Source organism: Salvelinus alpinus, chromosome 10 (assembly GCF_045679555.1).
Source record: "Salvelinus alpinus chromosome 10, SLU_Salpinus.1, whole genome shotgun sequence".
NCBI lineage: Eukaryota > Metazoa > Chordata > Actinopteri > Salmoniformes > Salmonidae > Salvelinus > Salvelinus alpinus.
Window position 1 is genome coordinate 23,577,149 of NC_092095.1, and position 17,601 is coordinate 23,594,749.

The following is a 17,601-nucleotide window of genomic DNA, read 5'->3' on the forward strand; positions in this document are numbered from 1 at the left end:
AACAGTGAGTAGGGCCTAGGAGGGCCACAAATACAACAATACCGGAAGCCCCTCCGACAGCATATCGGCTGCAGCCCTCCTCAATCAGACTTAATGCGAGTGGTCCTTGGAGCCGAGCGTGTTGTGCTGTCCTCTAGAATGCCTGACCTCAGAGCGTCTCTGTGTTTTCCAAATCTTTCAGGGTGGCGTTGTCGTGCTAATTCAACGTGACAGCTCGTCAGGGGAAAGAGAGAAAGAAAGAGAGAAAGAGGAAGAGAGAAAGAGAGAGAGCAACTGAAGTTCATTATGTCGACTTGCAAGTGTCAAGGGAAAGAAAGAGAGAGGGAGAGAAAGATAGACAGAGAGAGAAAAAGAGAGAGAGACCGAGAGAGAGACTCTTCACGAAGTCCATTACGTTGACTATTATCAGCTGGCCTAAACTTCTACACAAAGCATAATATTATCCGGCCTACTTCACAGCACTTAAAAAAGTTAATTGTTTCTATTTTTGATAGGTCTAGTTTTAAGAATAAGACGAAGGAGGCAAAAGTGGCCTAAAAAATTGAGATTCGTATTACAGTAAGCAGAACAAGTCCATTGTACAGGGCTAAGCTATAAATATGAATCAACTGTTTAAGTCTGTATGGACAGACATGCCTGGGTCGTATTCATTAAGGCACCAAACAGAAGAAAACAGACTGAAACAGGGAGGGTCTAGATGAACTAGAAATGCTTGTTTTCGTTTTCAATTGCAAAACGTTTTTCTACAGTGCGCCCTAAACGACACTAACATTAGTAAACCAGGAACCAGTTATTCTTACCTGTGTGGTTCTTGAAGCACCTTTAGGATGATGATATTAAGGAACAGGGCAAAGGTCAGTGTAATTTACATGAATGGGAGAAAAGGCTAGTCTTAATCACAGATCCTTTGACCTCAATCCTCTCAAGGAGTCTGGGCTTGTTCCCCCCTCTCTCTCCTTCTCTCCATCTCCCTCCATCTCTGCCACTCCTGTATCCTCTGTATCAACACATGCACGCACGTACGCACACACACACACACACAATTCAAGACTTCTGTGCTCCAGAGCAAGATCCTAAACCTGCTGGTTTTAAACTGCACTGTTAATACCATCAACTCTAAAGACATGTGGTAATCAACTCACTAATAATATAGCACTGATACTGTCAGTGCATGGTCTAACATCTCCCCCTGCTGGCTTCTACAGGTAGGAACCAAGAGTGTCCTGAACACAGATGACCTGCTCTCGGCTGAAGGAGACACACCCTCGAAGGAATTACCAACAGTTTCCCTTATATCTGTTTTGACTGAGCGGAGATAGAGTCAGTAGTACTCATTGTCAGTATCCAGTGTTTACAGATCTGAGCAGATGATGGGAAGGAGATGAGGAGAGGAAGTTGTGTTGATGTCACATTCACAGCAACTTTGAGCTTGGTCTATGAAGGGACACAGAGGGAGTGAGGGACAATGTGAGAGTGAAATGTTTTTTTCCCCCTCCCAGAAGTGTGTAGGCCTACATACATAGCAATGTTGATTATAAGTCAGCACAGTAGCCTTGTGCAAGCCAGATCAGCCCTCCTACTGTGCTGTAAACCAGAGGACGGGCAGAGCATAGATGGACTAATTGCTTACATGGCATGTTGTTCTGAGGGGGAATTCACTCCGACACCGTGGCAGACTGGGGCAGCTAATTACAGCCTTGGGTTGGCCAACGCAGCTGCTCCACACACAGTAACAGCACAGGTCTGCATGGGGAGGAGAAACACTGCAACATCACACATATATACACGCATGTGCATGTGTGCATACACACACACATGCATGAAAGCCTACACAGACACACACTTTCACATGCACGCAGGTACACACACTCACTTGCAGATATGACACACTCACAGGACTCACAGACGCTACTCAAAACCGCCCATGCCAGTCAAAACCGCCCATGCCACAGTCAAAACCGCCCATGGCAGTCAAAACCGCCCATGCCACAGTCAAAACCGCCCATGCCAGTCAAAACCGCCCATGCCACTGCTCGCTCCCACTATTTCCTGCTTTTGGAGATTTGAAGTCCTGTGGAGGTCGTGGGCAGCAACTAGTAGTTTCTGCAGTAACTTTCTGAATGCTCTCAAAGACACCCGATAGTGCTCGTGTCAGTAGTAGTTTCTGATGACTTAAGCTGCACTGTGAAAAAGAGTTCATTTTATGTTTAATGCACACGTGCAAAAGTAACCTGCAATGCTTGATAGAGCCCTGTGAGTTGTAAAATCTGGTCTAATATGGATAACAATGCCTCCAAACAGGGCAGTAATATATTTAAGCTTAATTTTTGGGCGGTGCCAATAGCAGGCCTACATGAATTCAGCCTAGCCTCAAATGTTAGACGTAAAATAGTAAACGTAAGTCTGTGACACTCAAATTAGTATGATATGTTACGTTTGGTATGGTTACATAAGACAGAAGGTTACTTAAGCCAAAAACCAAAGGAGGGAGGTGTAGAATGCAAAAGTCTAGCAACCCAAAGGTTGCGGGTTCGAATCACATCACAGACAACTTTAGCTAATTAGCAACTACTTACTACTTTTTTGCAACTACCTAGCATGCTAGCTAACCCTTCCCCTAACCCTAACGTTAAGCCTTAACCCTAACCTTCACCTTAACCCCTAACCTAGCTAATGTTAGCCACCTAGCTAATGTTAAACACAACAAATTGCAATTAATAACATATCATACAAAATGGGTGATGGACATCCACAAATTAATACATACCATATGAAACATAACATTTCATACTAAATATAGGGAGACAAGAGTTACACTTGCTATGTTACATTTACCCCTGAGTCCAGCTTGGAATTAAACATACCCTTTTCCACGCCATGGTTCTTGTAACCATGCTGGAAAGGAGAATGTGAAATGAAAACAACCGAGCCAGCACAATACGGTTTGGATCTGCCTTTATTGTGTGTATCAAGTATTTCTCTTACTAGCCTATTCAGAGTCCATTCAAATTTTTAACACCTGTAGCCAACACCTTTGAAAATATTATGATATCTCCCAAAGGCCATGTGAAGGTATGAACTCTCTCATGTAATTTACAATGTAATGACCTGGATTACACAAAAAATGTGATTACATTTGAACCAGCTGCATTCAATTTCCTTTATGGCGTTTGCCTTAGTAAGGTTAAGAGGATGTAGGTGATAAAAAAGGTAAACACAGTAACATTCATCTCTCTCCATATAGATGTCCCATGCAAATTGATCAGTTTGTGTTAAGCACACATACAGTTCCTGAATCACTGTAAATGGGAAAGCCTCTCTTTACCTTCAGGGTCATTTACCTTGGAAGGTGAAAATGACAGCATTTTACCATATAGAGTAGGATTACAATTACAGTAAAAGCACCAATTTGCAGTGTGACTGGTTAGAAAATCATGTTCTCGGGTGAGGAAAATCTACTTTAAATGGGTCCCATATTCCAAATGAGAACTTCTCTGCTCTCCATATTTATTAGCTGTTGGGAGAAGTTGATATTAATGTACAGTTGATTATTAATAAAACCATGCCATACATTGGAAAAGTAACAACGTATTTCTACATAATATATCATCACATGGTTCCCAGTGCCACCCTTGCTCCTGACCTTCCCTGGCTGGTGATCCCTGACAAACACGGTGGCACAGTGGGACTCTAACCGGTAAAGCAGTGCCAGCTGAGCTCAGAGTGGATTACTGTCACCCCAACCTACTGTAAAGTGGCATCAAATCATTTAAGCTAGACGAATGACAAATATAGCAGCTCAATAGTTGAAAATGGCCACCTATCTAGCCCCTGTATCCTGTCATTCACCTTTAGTAATCTTTAAAAACATATTATTTTTTTTTACTTATACTCCTTTTTCTCCCCAATTTCATGGTATCCAATTGGTAGTTACAGTCTTGTCTCGTCGCTGCATCTCCCATACGGACTCGGGAGAGGCGAAGGTCGAGAGCCATGCGTCCTCCGAAACACAACTCAGCCAAGCCGCACTGCTTCTTGACACAATGCCCACTTAACCCGGAAGCCAGCCACACCAATGTGTCGGAGGAAACACCGTGCACCGGGCGACCGTGTCAGCGTGCACTGCGCCCGGGCCGCCACAGGAGTCGCTAGTGTGCAATGGGACAAGGACATCCCTGCCAGCCAAACCCTCCCCTAACCCGGACGACGCTGGGCCAATTGTGCGCAGCCCCATGGGTCTCCCAGTCGCGGCCGGCTACGACAGAGGCTGCACCTTTAGTAATCTCACAAGACTGGAGAGGTCCAAGCAAATTCCTGGTAGGCATCAAGTATGAGAATTTCAAGGAGAGAACACAAGCAGAGGAAACTGCTTCGTAATATTGAGATGCAGCTCTGGTCTGCCAGACAGTGTGTGTACAGTAGACAGAGTGTGTGTTCATGTGTTCTCATTTGTCAATTACACTGCATTAGGCCTAATAGTTCTCATCCTGATTCCAATAGGCTATGGTTGATTAAAAAAAAAAATCGCTGAGTAGGATCCTGTGTGTGTGTGTGTAAGGTGGATGATGGGTGAGTGATGGGGTCTAGGCTAGTCTTTAGTGATGTGATACTACTGTATATCTGATATCCGCCTGGTCCATTTGGCGGATGGCAGTGGTTGAGTGGTAATGTCCTGAAGTCAGCTATGAGGTAATACAAACAATAAAGCGACCCATAGTGCTTCTCGGTAACAAACTGATCCATTACACTGGTGATACATGTGCCCTTCTTTTCCTGCGGTCCAATTGAAATGTCTCAATGCAATTAGTAGGTACAGAAAACGCATGATTCCGCCTGGGTCTCTATTAACGATTAGTACCCATAAAAGCCTGATAAGCTGATTGAGTTAGACGGGGGGACAAGACATTTATTTAAATTGACTGAAATCCTTATATGAACTGTAACTCAGTAAAATGCTGAAATTGTTGCATGTTGCGTTTATATTTTTGTTCAGGGCAAATAAAAAAACTATCAAATTTTTTAAAAAACTTTTTGGAAATTCTGGCATGGGAAATACACTTTCCAATGGGAAAAAAAACATTAAGAAATATACAGAAAAATCTGTTCAATAAACAATCTAACAAACTATGTAACCCATAGCAAAACAGCCACTTGACCAGTTGCTCGTTTCACAGAGGTTGTGTTCATTAGGCACCAAACCAATGAAAACGGGAGGGACTATGTGGACTTGTCCAATTAGAAACCCTAATTTTCTTATTCTGCTACAAAACGTTTTCTCTTAATGCCCTAAGGAAGATGAGCCAGGTTATGCTCTTTGTTTTCCAGCTCCTTCTTCTTCTCCTGGTACAGTTTGAGTACGTAGTCGTCCGGGGCGATGCCCTGCTCTTTCAGCTCCGCCATGCTCTTCTCCAGCTTCACCGTGGTGCGGGCACTGCCCACCTTCCTGGCCGTGAGGTACAAGGTGAAATCCTTAAAGTCCATCAGCTGGCAGGAATCCCTATCGCACAAGTTGGGGAGGCTCGGAGTTGTCCGCTCCACTTTGGGAAAGAAGGTCAGGCCCGAGATTTTCTCTAGTTCCGATAGACTCACCTGGAAGTCCGTCAGTGGGCGCTTGAAGCCGATTGGCTGGTTGGGTACGACAAAGGCTCCGAGGGCCAAGGTTATTGATGCCGATTGGTTGTTAGTCAAATTGCCCGATGCCGATTGGTCCTTCCCGACGAGGATGACTTTGAAGAGGTGGGTGGGGACGGCCACGTCGTCTTTGCCTATGACCTGCACAAATAACGACACATTACGTTAAATCATGTTAAAACGCAATTTTTTGGGCATTTTGCATATTTTGGTCTATTCGTGCCTCGATAGATTGTGGACTAGGCGGTTCCGAGATACGACAGTGTTAGTTCATGGAGGCCTCGTAAAGAACAGATGGACTTATGCCTTCAGCGCCCTGAGATCTCAAGGAGAGGTCCACGCTGATTTATGGTAAAGGTTGTTTGATCTAGATTAAAGTAGCCTCTAATGGCCACATCAAATAATCCAGGAGCCAGGCAGATCCGCTTCAGCCGACATCCGCATATCTGTAGCGGTTGTTTTGATGGTGTCTGAGGTGGAACTGCATTAGAGCTGTCAAATCCACAAGCGGCACCTAAACAGGACAGTGCCATTGCTTTGTTAGAGGGGCAATAACCATTCAGTTAGAGGGAGAATCATTCACCACACCTGCCCAGTGCCCGGGGCTCCAACTAAGGCCTTGACAAATCAGGGAGACCTCTCAATCGGTTACATTACTCGAATAAACGGGAGTGCAGACTGTACACTAAGATCACATTTCCCTTCACAAGGTCATGAAATAAAATTGGGGTTGTGAAGGAAAGTACCGAAAATAGAACACATACAGTATATAGGCTTAGACATAGTATCAAGGGTGGCTACTTTGAAGAACCTAAAATATATTTGGATTTGTTTAACACTTTTTTCGTTACTACATGATTCCATGTGTTATTTCATTGTTTTGATGTCTTCACTATTATTCTACAATGTAGAAAATAGTAAAATAAAGAAAAACCCTTTTAATGAGTAGCCGTGTCCAAACTTTCGTATATAAGTCGAAGTTTACATACACTTAGGTTGGAGTCAACAAACTATGCAGTACCTGTCGAAAGTTTGGACACGGCTACTCATTAAAAGGGTTTTTCTTTATTTTACTATTTTCTACATTGTACAGTCAACAAACTATACTTTTGGCAAGTTGGTTAGGATATCTACCTTGAGCATGACACAATTTATTTTTCCAACAATTGTTTACAGACAGATTATTTCACTTATAATTCACTGTATCACAATTCCAGTGGGTCAGAAGTTTAAGTTGACTGTGCCTTTAAACAGTTTGGAAAATTCCAGAAAATTATGTCATGGCTTTAGAAGCTTCTGATAGGCTAATTGACATCATTAAGGTCAATTGGAGGTGTACCTGTGGATGTATTTCAAGGCCTACCTTCAAACTCAGTGCCTCTTTGCTTGACATCATGGAAAATTTTTAAGAAATCAGCCAAGACAAAATTGTAGACCTCCACAAGTCTGGTTCATCCTTGGGAGCAATTTCCAAACACCTGAAGGTACCACGTTCATCTGTACAAACAATAGTACACAAGCAGAAACACCATGGGACCACGCAGCCGTCATACCGCTCAGGAAGGAAACGCGTTCTGTCTCCTAGAGATGAACGTACTTTGGTGCGAAAAGTGCAAATCAATCGCAGAACAACAGCAAAGGAGCTTATGAGGATGCTGGAGGAAACAGGTACAAAAGTATCTATATCCACAGTAAAACGAGTCCTATATCGACATAACCTGAAAGGCCACTCAGCAAGGAAGAAGCCAGTTCTCCAAAACGGCCATAAAAAAGCCAGACTACGGTTTGCAACTGCACATGGGGACAAAGATCGTACTTTTTGGAGAAATGTCCACTGGTCTGATGAAACAAAAATAGAACTGTTTGGCCATAATGACCATCGTTATGTTTGGAGGAAAAAGGGGAATGCTTGCAAGCCGAAGAACACCATCCCAACCGTGAAGCACGGGGGTGGCAGCATCATGTTGTGGGGGTGCTTTGCTGCAGGAGGGACTGGTGCACTTCACAAAATAGATGGCATCATGAGGTAGGAAAATGATGTGGATATATTGAAGCAACATCTCAAGACATCAGTCAGGAAGTTAAAGCTTGGTCGCAAATGGGTCTTCCAAATGGACAACGACCCCAAGCACACTTTCAAAGTTATGGCAAAATCCAGAAAATCACATTGTATGATTTTTAAGTAATTCATTTGCATTTTATTGCATGACATAAGTATTTGATCACCTACCAACCAGTAAGAATTCTAGCTCTCACAGACCTGTTAGTTTTTCTTTAAGAAGCCCTCCTGTTCTCCACTCATTACCTGTATTAACTGCACCTGTTTGAACTCGTTACCTGTATAAAAGACACCTGTCCACACACTCAATCAAATAGACTCCAACCTCTCCACAATGGCCAAGACCAGAGAGCTATGTAAGGACATCAGGGATAAAATTGTAGACCTGCACAAGGCTGGGATGGGCTACAGGACAATAGGCAAGCAGCTTGGTGAGAAGGCAACAACTGTTGGCGCAATTATTAGAAAATGGAAGAAGTTCAAGATGACGGTCAATCACCCTCGGTCTGGGGCTCCATGCAAGATCTCACCTTGTGGGGCATCAATGATCATGAGGAAGGTGAGGGATCAGCCCAGAACTACACGGCAGGACCTGGTCAATGACCTGAAGAGAGCTGGGACCACAGTCTCAAAGAAAACCATTAGTAACACAATACGCCGTCATGGATTAAAATCCTGCAGCGCACGCAAGGTCCCCCTGCTCAAGCCAGCGCATGTACAGGCCCGTCTGAAGTTTGCCAATGACCATCTGGATGATCTAGAGGAGGAATGGGAGAAGGTCATGTGGTCTGATGAGACAAAATTAGAGCTTTTTGGTCTAAACTCCACTCGCCGTGTTTGGAGGAAGAAGAAGGATGAGTACAACCCCAAGAACACCATTCCAACCATGAAGCATGGAGGTGGAAACATCATTCTTTGGGGATGCTTTTCTGCAAAGGGGACAGGACAACTGCACCGTATTGAGGGGAGGATGGATGGGGCCATGTATCGCGAGATCTGGCCAACAACCTCCTTCCCTCAGTAAGAGCATTGAAGATGGGTCGTGGCTGGGTCTTCCAGCATGACAATGACCCGAAACACACAGCCAGGGCAACTAAGGAGTGGCTCCGTAAGAAGCATCTCAAGGTCCTGGAGTGGCCTAGCCAGTCTCCAGACCTGAACCCAATAGAAAATCTTTGGAGGGAGCTGAAAGTCCGTATTGCCCAGCGACAGCCCCGAAACCTGAAGGATCTGGAGAAGGTCTGTATGGAGGAGTGGGCCAAAATCCCTGCTGCAGTGTGTGCAAACCTGGTCAAGAACTACAGGAAACGTATGATCTCTGTAATTGCAAACAAAGGTTTCTGTACCAAATATTAAGTTCGGCTTCTCTGATGTTTCAAATACTTATGTCATGCAATAAAATGCAAATGAATTACTTAAAAATCATACAATGTGATTTTCTGGATTTTTGTTTTAGATTCCGTCTCTCACAGTTAAAGTGTACCTATGATAAAAATGACAGACCTCTTACAAAGCATGTAGTAGGAAAACCTGCAAAATCGTCAGTGTATCAAATACTTGTTCTCCCCACTGTATATAATATCCCCATAAGGACAAAAGGTAGGCCTACTACACAGAGCTTTCATTCTTCTCTACTCTCTCTCTGTTTTTTCTTCCTCTCATTCTCTTTCTCTCTCTTCTTCCTCTCTAGGTGGGAGTCCTGTTCCTGCTGATGGGGGGACAGTGTGTTGGCCCCTGATAAACCACAGGGAGACCCCACTCCAGGTGAGTTCATCTGGGATGAAGACACTGCACTCCAGGCCTCTCCACCGCGGATGTTAGAGGCTGGCACTACCAACCTAAGGCGGGCATCCCCGGAGGCCTCTAAACCTCTCAATCCCTCACAGGAAACAAGGACCGCCTGGCAATACCCAGGGGGCACTGCCATGGCAACTGGAGAGGTAGCAAAAGAAAATAATAAACTGTGGGTGTGTCGTGTGTGTTTAATCCCCACTGCTGCAGCTCAGGCCCCAGGTGGGTTTGGTGTTTCAATGGGTGGAACACGGCCCCTGTCGCAGATGATCTGGGTGTCTAGGTAACAGCCCTAGGGCTAGGTTCCCCAACTGGCGGGGAACCCATACACCTGTCACTGTGACTTTATTTGGCCCCCGAAAAAGTGTTATTTTATTTATTATCATTTTTTATTGGTAGACATAAGACTGTAAAAACACCAGCAAATCAGCTCCCAAGTTATTTTGATGTAAAAAATCTGTTCCAAAGTATTCCCACGAACAATAGAGATATGTGACCGTATACAAATGTAAGCAAGGTTTGAAATTATATTTTAGTTTTAGTCAAATACGATATTTGTTTGGGCGTCTTGCGGTCAATTTGCAGTCTACAAATTATTTGAAATGATGTTCTGGCCCCCTGACCATCGACTCAAGAAAAAATCTGCCTGCGGCTGAATCTAGTCGATGATCCCTGCCCTAGGGCAACCGTCTGTCCTTGTGGGTTTACACTCTGGGCCTCACTGGAGGACAAAGAAACACTCATAGCACACTTTCTCTGATAGAATAGCCACAGGGGGGGCAAAGCTTCGATGCAAACGTAACTAACGCAGAGGAAAACAAACACTAACCTAACCAGCCGACAGCATCCAGATATTCACCTAAAAAAAAAATTTGAGCTACTAAAAAGCCACTGTCAGAATCTAGCGAGTGTTGTTTGACGTTGAGTAAGACTAATATTACGAGAGAGTTGGCATATTTTATTAATGACAATATGGGCAGTGTACAAAAGTCTCCGTGAATAAATAACAACAGTACTCGTGTGCTTTGTGTGGGTTGGACTTGAAAAGAAGATGGGCTTCATCGACAAGAGGGATTTTTTGTGCAACAGTGACATCTAGTGGCCATGAGGCAGCACAGTGATATGTCCAGAAAATAACCATCATGTTACCTCCTCCCTCATTGTATACGTAAGGGATAATCAACGAGGTGCTATGCGTTCTCCGGAGACAAAATGTATGACGTGAAAGGTGTGTTCCACGACGTGTTTGTTACATTATTTTCCAAAGAACTCATAGAGCCCAGAGTTTATTATCTATTTTATACCATGGCTACAATTTAACACATTTATAGCTGGAAATGTGTTCATTTGCAGGTAGAAAGAAATGTGTTCAACATCCACTGAAGTAGCTAACAAGTTCACTAGATAGCTACAGTAGTTGCATTGGTAACCAAACAAACAGACTTACTAGTTTAGCTAACCAAACCATTAGTCCTATCTTGCTATTATGAAAGTCGAATTCAGTAATGCCAATAATGTTTTCAATTTGACTTTTGCTTTCAAATGCAGCTCAAACATAGAACATGTAAGAATTCAATGAACTATAGCCATTGAATTCTACTGCTGATATACTGTGCGTTACTTAAGCAATAAGGCTGATCTACCACGGTCTGATCTACCACGGCTTTTAGCATTCTGGGCTCGAACTACCCAGTTTATAATTCCCTTTATAAACTGGGTGGTTCAAGCCCTAAATGCTGACTGGCTGATAGCCGCGGTAGACCAGACCATATACCACAGGTATGACAAAACATTTATTTTTACTGCTCTTATTAAGTTGGTAACAAGTTTATAATAGCAATAAGGCACCGAGGGGGTTTGTGGTAGCTGGCCAATAGACCACCGCTAAGGGCTGTATCCAGGCACTCCACATTGTGTCGTGCGAGAGCAGCCCTTAGCAGTGGTATATTGGCCATATACCACACCCCCTCGTGCCTTATTGCTTAAATAATGCACAGTATATCAGCAATACAATTCAATGGCTATAGTTCATTGAATTCTTACATGTTCTATGTTTGAGCTGCATTTGGAAGCAAAGGTCAAATTGAAGTTATTGGCATTGCTGAATTCTATTTTCATAATAGCAAGCTAGGACTAATGGGTTGGTTAGCTAGACTAGTAAATCTGTTTGTTTGGTTACCAAGGCAACTACTGTAGCTATCTAGTGAACTTGCTAATTCCTTCAGTAGATGTTGAACACATTTCTTCCTGCAAATGAACACATTTCTAGCTGCAAATGTGTTAAATTATAGCCATGGTATAAAAAAGATAATCAACTTGGGGCTCTATGTGTTCTCTGGAAAATAATGTAACTCCTTGGAAGGTTAGTTCCACTCCCCTAGCGTGTCATGGAACACACCTTCCACATCATACATTTTTTCTCCAGAGAACGCATAGCTCCTCGTTGATTATCCCTTATTTATAAACTGGTTGGTTCGAGCCCTGAATGCTGATTGGCTGACAGCCGTGGTATATCAGACCGTATACCACGGGTATGACAAAACATTTATTTTTACTGCTCTTATTAAGTTGGTAACAAGTTTATAATAGCAATAAGGCACCTAGGGGGTTTGTGGTATATGGCCAATATACCACAGCTACGGGCTGTATCCAGGCACTCCACGTTGTGTCGGGCTAAGAACAGCCCTTAGCCGTGGTATATTATCCATATACCACACACCCTCGTGCATTATTGCTTAAATAATGCACTCTAGAATGCCCTTCAAGCCAATTAGAAACAAGTATTCAACAATGTCATGGTATAATTAAGAGATGATGCCCGAGAAGCCGGTGTTTCGAGGATATATAACCAATTTCTAATAGCAATAAGGCACCTTGGGGGTTTGTGGTATATGCCATTGGAGAATATATTGGCACGGTTTGCCAATATATCCTATATCCCGGCTTCGAGGGCATTATCACTTTTATAGGTTAACAACATATTCAAATAATGATTGACATATTTTCATTAAAAACATTATTTTGATGAATTTATTCATGCCTGTTCATCCTTCCACAAGATATAGTCCCGACACAAATCTAGGGTTAGGGTTGCTACACAAGCCGGCTGGTCGTTCGTTCTATCGGTTCGGTTGCCAGAGACGCAACCCAGTCGTTCAGTCTTTTTATTCTGTATCCAAATGTTCCATTGCCATACTGGCTGGCAACATTCTTATCCCTTGCTTGCTAGCTAGCCAACTACGGCTAACTTACTGTCACATCAAACAGTGCAGCCAGAATAACAATTTGGCATTTGCATTTGTTTAAGTTGTTTTGTAGTGACAGTCACTTGGATACATCCATAACAATGAGCTAATGCGGCGAGATTTCACCTGGCATAGAAAACGTGCTCTCGTCAGGACACTGTTGTTCAGAGGAACTAGCCAACAACACAGCTAACACAATCACTTCAAACTGAAGCTGGAAAGACTGCAAACTAGCAGCATTTAGTTTCATTTTACCTTTTTTTAATTGACATTTCTTTGTTTATATCCATAAGAATTATGTCAGCTGATTCATAATTTCGACTGGCTGAGAAACGCTGCCTGCCTGTCTGTCTCGTCCCGACTCCCGACACGTTCATTACTATGGGACAGCTGGAGATCAAATTTGAATATTGAAACAATGTTGCAAATGTCGGAGAGAGACGGCAAGGTTTATACAAATCTCCGCTGTTGAAAACGAAATGTTAGTCTAAAAGAAATGTGAAATAATGTCTAGATGCTTTTTATAGTGGAGATCAAGTTTATAAATTGCCTGGCTGGGCTGATGAGACAGTGGATTGCTCAGTCAGATGGAACAGAGTAAATATGCATTTTAGCCGGTGGTGACCTGTGGAATAGACACCGGCTGGAATGCAATTTTAACCAATCAGCATTCAGGATTAGACCCACCCGTTGTATAATTAAGTGATAACGCCAGAGAAGCTGGTGTTTGGAGGATATATTGGCATGGGTGTTGTTAGGCCCGAAACAAACCGTGCCAATATATCCTACAAACACCGGCTTTGTCGGCATTATCACTTTTATACAACGGGTTGCCAACATATTCAAATAATGATTGACCTATTTTCATTAAAAGGCCACTGTTCAGAAGAGACAGCTAACACAATCACTTCAAACTAAAGCCGGAATGACAGCAAACTAGTTGCATTTCTTGTTTTTCTATTGACATATATTTGTATATATCCATAAAAATTATGCTGATTCAGGATTGACTGGCTGAGAAAAACTGCCAGCCTGTCTGTCTCGTCCCGACAACCGGCATTACCATAGGACAGCTGGAGATTTAATTTCAACATTGAAACAATGTTGCAAATGTCGGAGAGACAGATCTAGTATATAAATAAGCTGAGCTGATGAGACAGTGGAGTCAGATGGAATAGAGTAAATAGTCATTTTAACATCATTTTAACACCACCGGCTAAAAGCCGGTGGTAACTCGTGGAATAGACACCGGTTGGAATGCGGTGTTTTAACCAATCAGCATCCAGGTTTAGACCCACCCGTTGTATAATGTACGGTAGTATATAGATCAGGGGTATTCAACTCTTACCCCACGAGGTCTGGAACCTGCTGGTTTTGTGTTCTACCTGATAATTAATTGCACCCACCTGGTGTCCCAGGTCTAAATCAGTCCCTGATTATAGGGGAACAATGACAAAATGCATTGGAACTGTCTTCGAGATCCAGAATTGAGTTAGAGGGGTATAGATTATAACAATTATACACAGTGCCTTCGGAAACTATTCAGACCCCTTGACTTTTTCCCCATTTTGTTACGTTACAGCCTTATTCTAAAATTGATTAAATTGATGTTTTTCCTCATCAATCTACACACAATACCCCATAACGATAAAGCGAAAATCGTTTTTTCAAATTTTTGGCTAATTTATAAAAAATGTAAATCTGAAATACCTTATTTACATAGGTATTCAGACCCTTTGCTATGAGACTCGAAATTGAGATCATGTGCATCCTGTTTACATTGATCATCCTTGAGATGTTTCTACAACTTGATTGGAGTCCACCTGTAGTAAATTAAATTGATTGGACATGATTTGGAAAAGCACACACCTGTCTATATAAGGTCCCACAGTTGACAGTGCATGTCAGAGAAAAAAATCAAGACACGAGGTCGAAGGAATTGTCTGTAGAGCTCCAAGACACGATTGTGTCGAAGCACAGATCTGGGAAAGGGTACTAAAAAAGTACACAGCATTGAAGGTCCCCAAGAACACAGTGGCCGCACTCCTTCTTAAATGTAAGAAGTTTGGAACCACCAACTCTTCCTAGAGCTGGCCTCCCGGCCAAACTGAGCAATCGGGGAAGAAGGGCCTTGGTCAGGGAGGTGACCAAGAACCCGATGGTCACTCTGATAGAGCTCCAGAGTTCCTCTGTGGAGATGGGAGAACCTTCCAGAAGGACAGGTTCTGCAGCACTCCACCAATCAGGTCTTTATGGTAGAGTGGCCAGACAGAAGCCAGTAAAAGGCACAGTAAAAGGCACATCACAGCCCACTTGGAGTTTGCAAAAAGGCACCTAAAGACTCTCAGACCACGAAAAACAAGATTCTCTGGTCTGATGAAACGAAGATTGAACTCTTTGGCCAAAATGCCAAGCGTCACATCTGGAGGAAACCTGGCACCATCCCTACTGTGAAGCATGGTGGTGGCAGCATCATCCTGTGGGGATGTCTTTCAGCGGCAGGGACTGGGAAACTAGTCTGGATCAAGGGAAAGATGAACAAAGCAAAGTACAGCGAGATCCTTGATGAAAACCTGCTCCAGAGCGCTCAGGACCTCAGACTGGGGCGAAGGTTCACCTTCCAACAGGACAATGACCCTAAGCACACAGCCAAGACAACGCAGGAGTGGCTTCATGGACAAGTCTCTGAATGTCCTTGTGACCCAGCCAGAGCCCGGACTTGAACCGGACCGAACGTCTCTGGAGAGACCTGAAAATAGCTGTGCAGCAACGCTCCCCATCCAACCTGACAAAGCTTGAGAGGATCTACAGAGAAGAATGGGAGAAGCTCCCAAAATATAGGTGTGCCAAGCTTGTAGCGTCATACCCAAGAAGACTCGAGGCTGTAATCATTGCCAAAGGTGCTTCAACAAAGTACTGAGCAAAGGGTCTGAATACTTATGGAAATGTGATATTTCCATATTTTATTTTATAAATTTGCAAACATTTCCCCCCAAAAAACAGTTTTTGATTTGTCATTATGGTGTATTGTGTGTAGATCGATGAGGATGTTTTCTTTTTAATCAATTTTAGAATAAGACTTTAACGTAACAATGTGGAAAAAGTCAAGGGGTCTAAATACTTTACGAGTGCATTTCTTTTTGGAGCTCTCAGACAAACCACTGACATTGAGTGAACACTGTACAGTTGCCCCTAGTCGCATTTCCCCCATTAATGGTTAAGGTTAGGATTTGGGGAGATCCTAGATCTGTACCTAGGGAAAACTTCACCCTGGACTGTACAGTGTGGTCCGCCTAACAGCTTCAGTTACCTGGTAGGACACTGTCTTTTTCCCATCAGCCCCCTCTTCAGAAAGGACCAGAGGTCCCGATATGACCCACACGTCATCAAAGCGCTTGGCCAGGTCCCTGCAGTACATCTCCAGTCTGAAATACAAAACAGTCTATTATACTGGGGCTGTTCACAGACTTCAAAATGATCATTCCATTGATCAGAAGTAAAGTTTGGCTTCAAGGTACAATAGCTTAGATTAAGAGAGAGTTGTATTTCAGCATAGGTCATTCCATGTATATACAGTACTAGGACCAAGTAGTATCACCTAACTTGTGGAACAAATGCAATGAATATCACTGGGGGTTCCCATATACCTGTTCCAGTATCCAGCGTTGTTTTCATAGTTCTGGGGCACAATGTTGGATAGGTAAAAGGTTTCAGCCATTGACTGCTGTTAATAGGAACAGAAAGGAGAGAATTCTGTAAGACCAGTTCACCTCACATACCATCAAAACAAGAAAAGGTCTTAACAAACCACTGGTGTAAACCACATCAACTAAGGACAAGACATTACTCCAAGCTCAACCTACGAAACTAAATGTCACCAATATGTTGGATAGGTGTGATGTGCTGGGTACCTCTGAGGTCTTGTTGTCTCCTGCGGGGGCCATATGGCCCCTGGACCAGCCACTGCCAAGGTAGTCAGCATTGTGTGCAGTGAAGGGTTCTGGGATACTGGGGTCTGGCTTGAATTTACAGTGCTTTCTGTCGGCTTTCCCTGCGGCAGCAAGAAGAAGAGAATTAGCCTATATCTAGGATGTCTGTATAACAGCTGCCTATGACTATCCCAGTGAGCACAATACATTTTTGCTCATAGGGATATTATGACTACATTATTAGATTAACATTACAAAATTGTTACCCAATAGTTTCTCATGTGACAGGTGCTCTGCGACCCATCTTGGTGTTTTCATGGCTTGGTTGTAGGACAATGTGTGGTTGGCGTAGTATCGTATCTCAGCTCCTGTCAAGGGGAAGCCATACCGCCCTATGTCCTGCTGTGCCTGAGGAACTGTAACAAAGCATTGATGTTATTTACATAGGCAGAACTCACAAATATTGCAAAATTATACCACATTTGGCTGGCTTCTGAAGTGGCTAAGTTTAATATGAATCATTGGGTACTTGTGGATCAGCTTTGATAATTGTTCATTAAGTAATCATTACGTATCATCTGTGTATACTGGCTAATTTCATTACAGGTGATGGCTAACTTAACTAAGCTAGCTAAATACTAACTTAAAAGCAAACCTTTCTCGGGCTCTCTCTGGTCCTCTGTGTCCTCATCCTTGTAAAGTTTCATCACTGCAACACATGATCCAGTGGTGACGGCGGCGCCGCACACAAAACCACCGACAAATCTAAAGAATTTAACATTCCCTGACATCTTTATAATATTCAACAGATAAAATACTTTGAAATAATGTGTCTTGTTGCTTTGTGTTTTTAGGTAGAAGTTATCACCAGCGTCTCGTGGGCAACACAAAGAAAAGTACATCCGGGTCACAAAATTTCGAAACTTTTCAAAATAAAGGTCCCCTA

At 43.1% G+C, this 17,601-nt stretch overlaps 1 protein-coding gene across 1 annotated transcript; it reads right to left on the minus strand.

Annotated features, from left to right (window-relative positions):
• Positions 1–3,872: 3,872 nt before the first annotated feature.
• Positions 3,873–17,601, minus strand: LOC139531740 (nuclease EXOG, mitochondrial-like). The gene is made up of 6 exons (XM_071328497.1): positions 17,311–17,601; positions 16,922–17,071; positions 16,638–16,777; positions 16,374–16,450; positions 16,037–16,151; positions 3,873–5,772 (listed from the first exon to the last, which is right to left on the minus strand). Exons 1-6 carry the CDS (start codon positions 17,555–17,557, stop codon positions 5,287–5,289), a joined length of 1,215 nt encoding a protein of 404 aa, XP_071184598.1. The 5' UTR covers positions 17,558–17,601; the 3' UTR covers positions 3,873–5,286.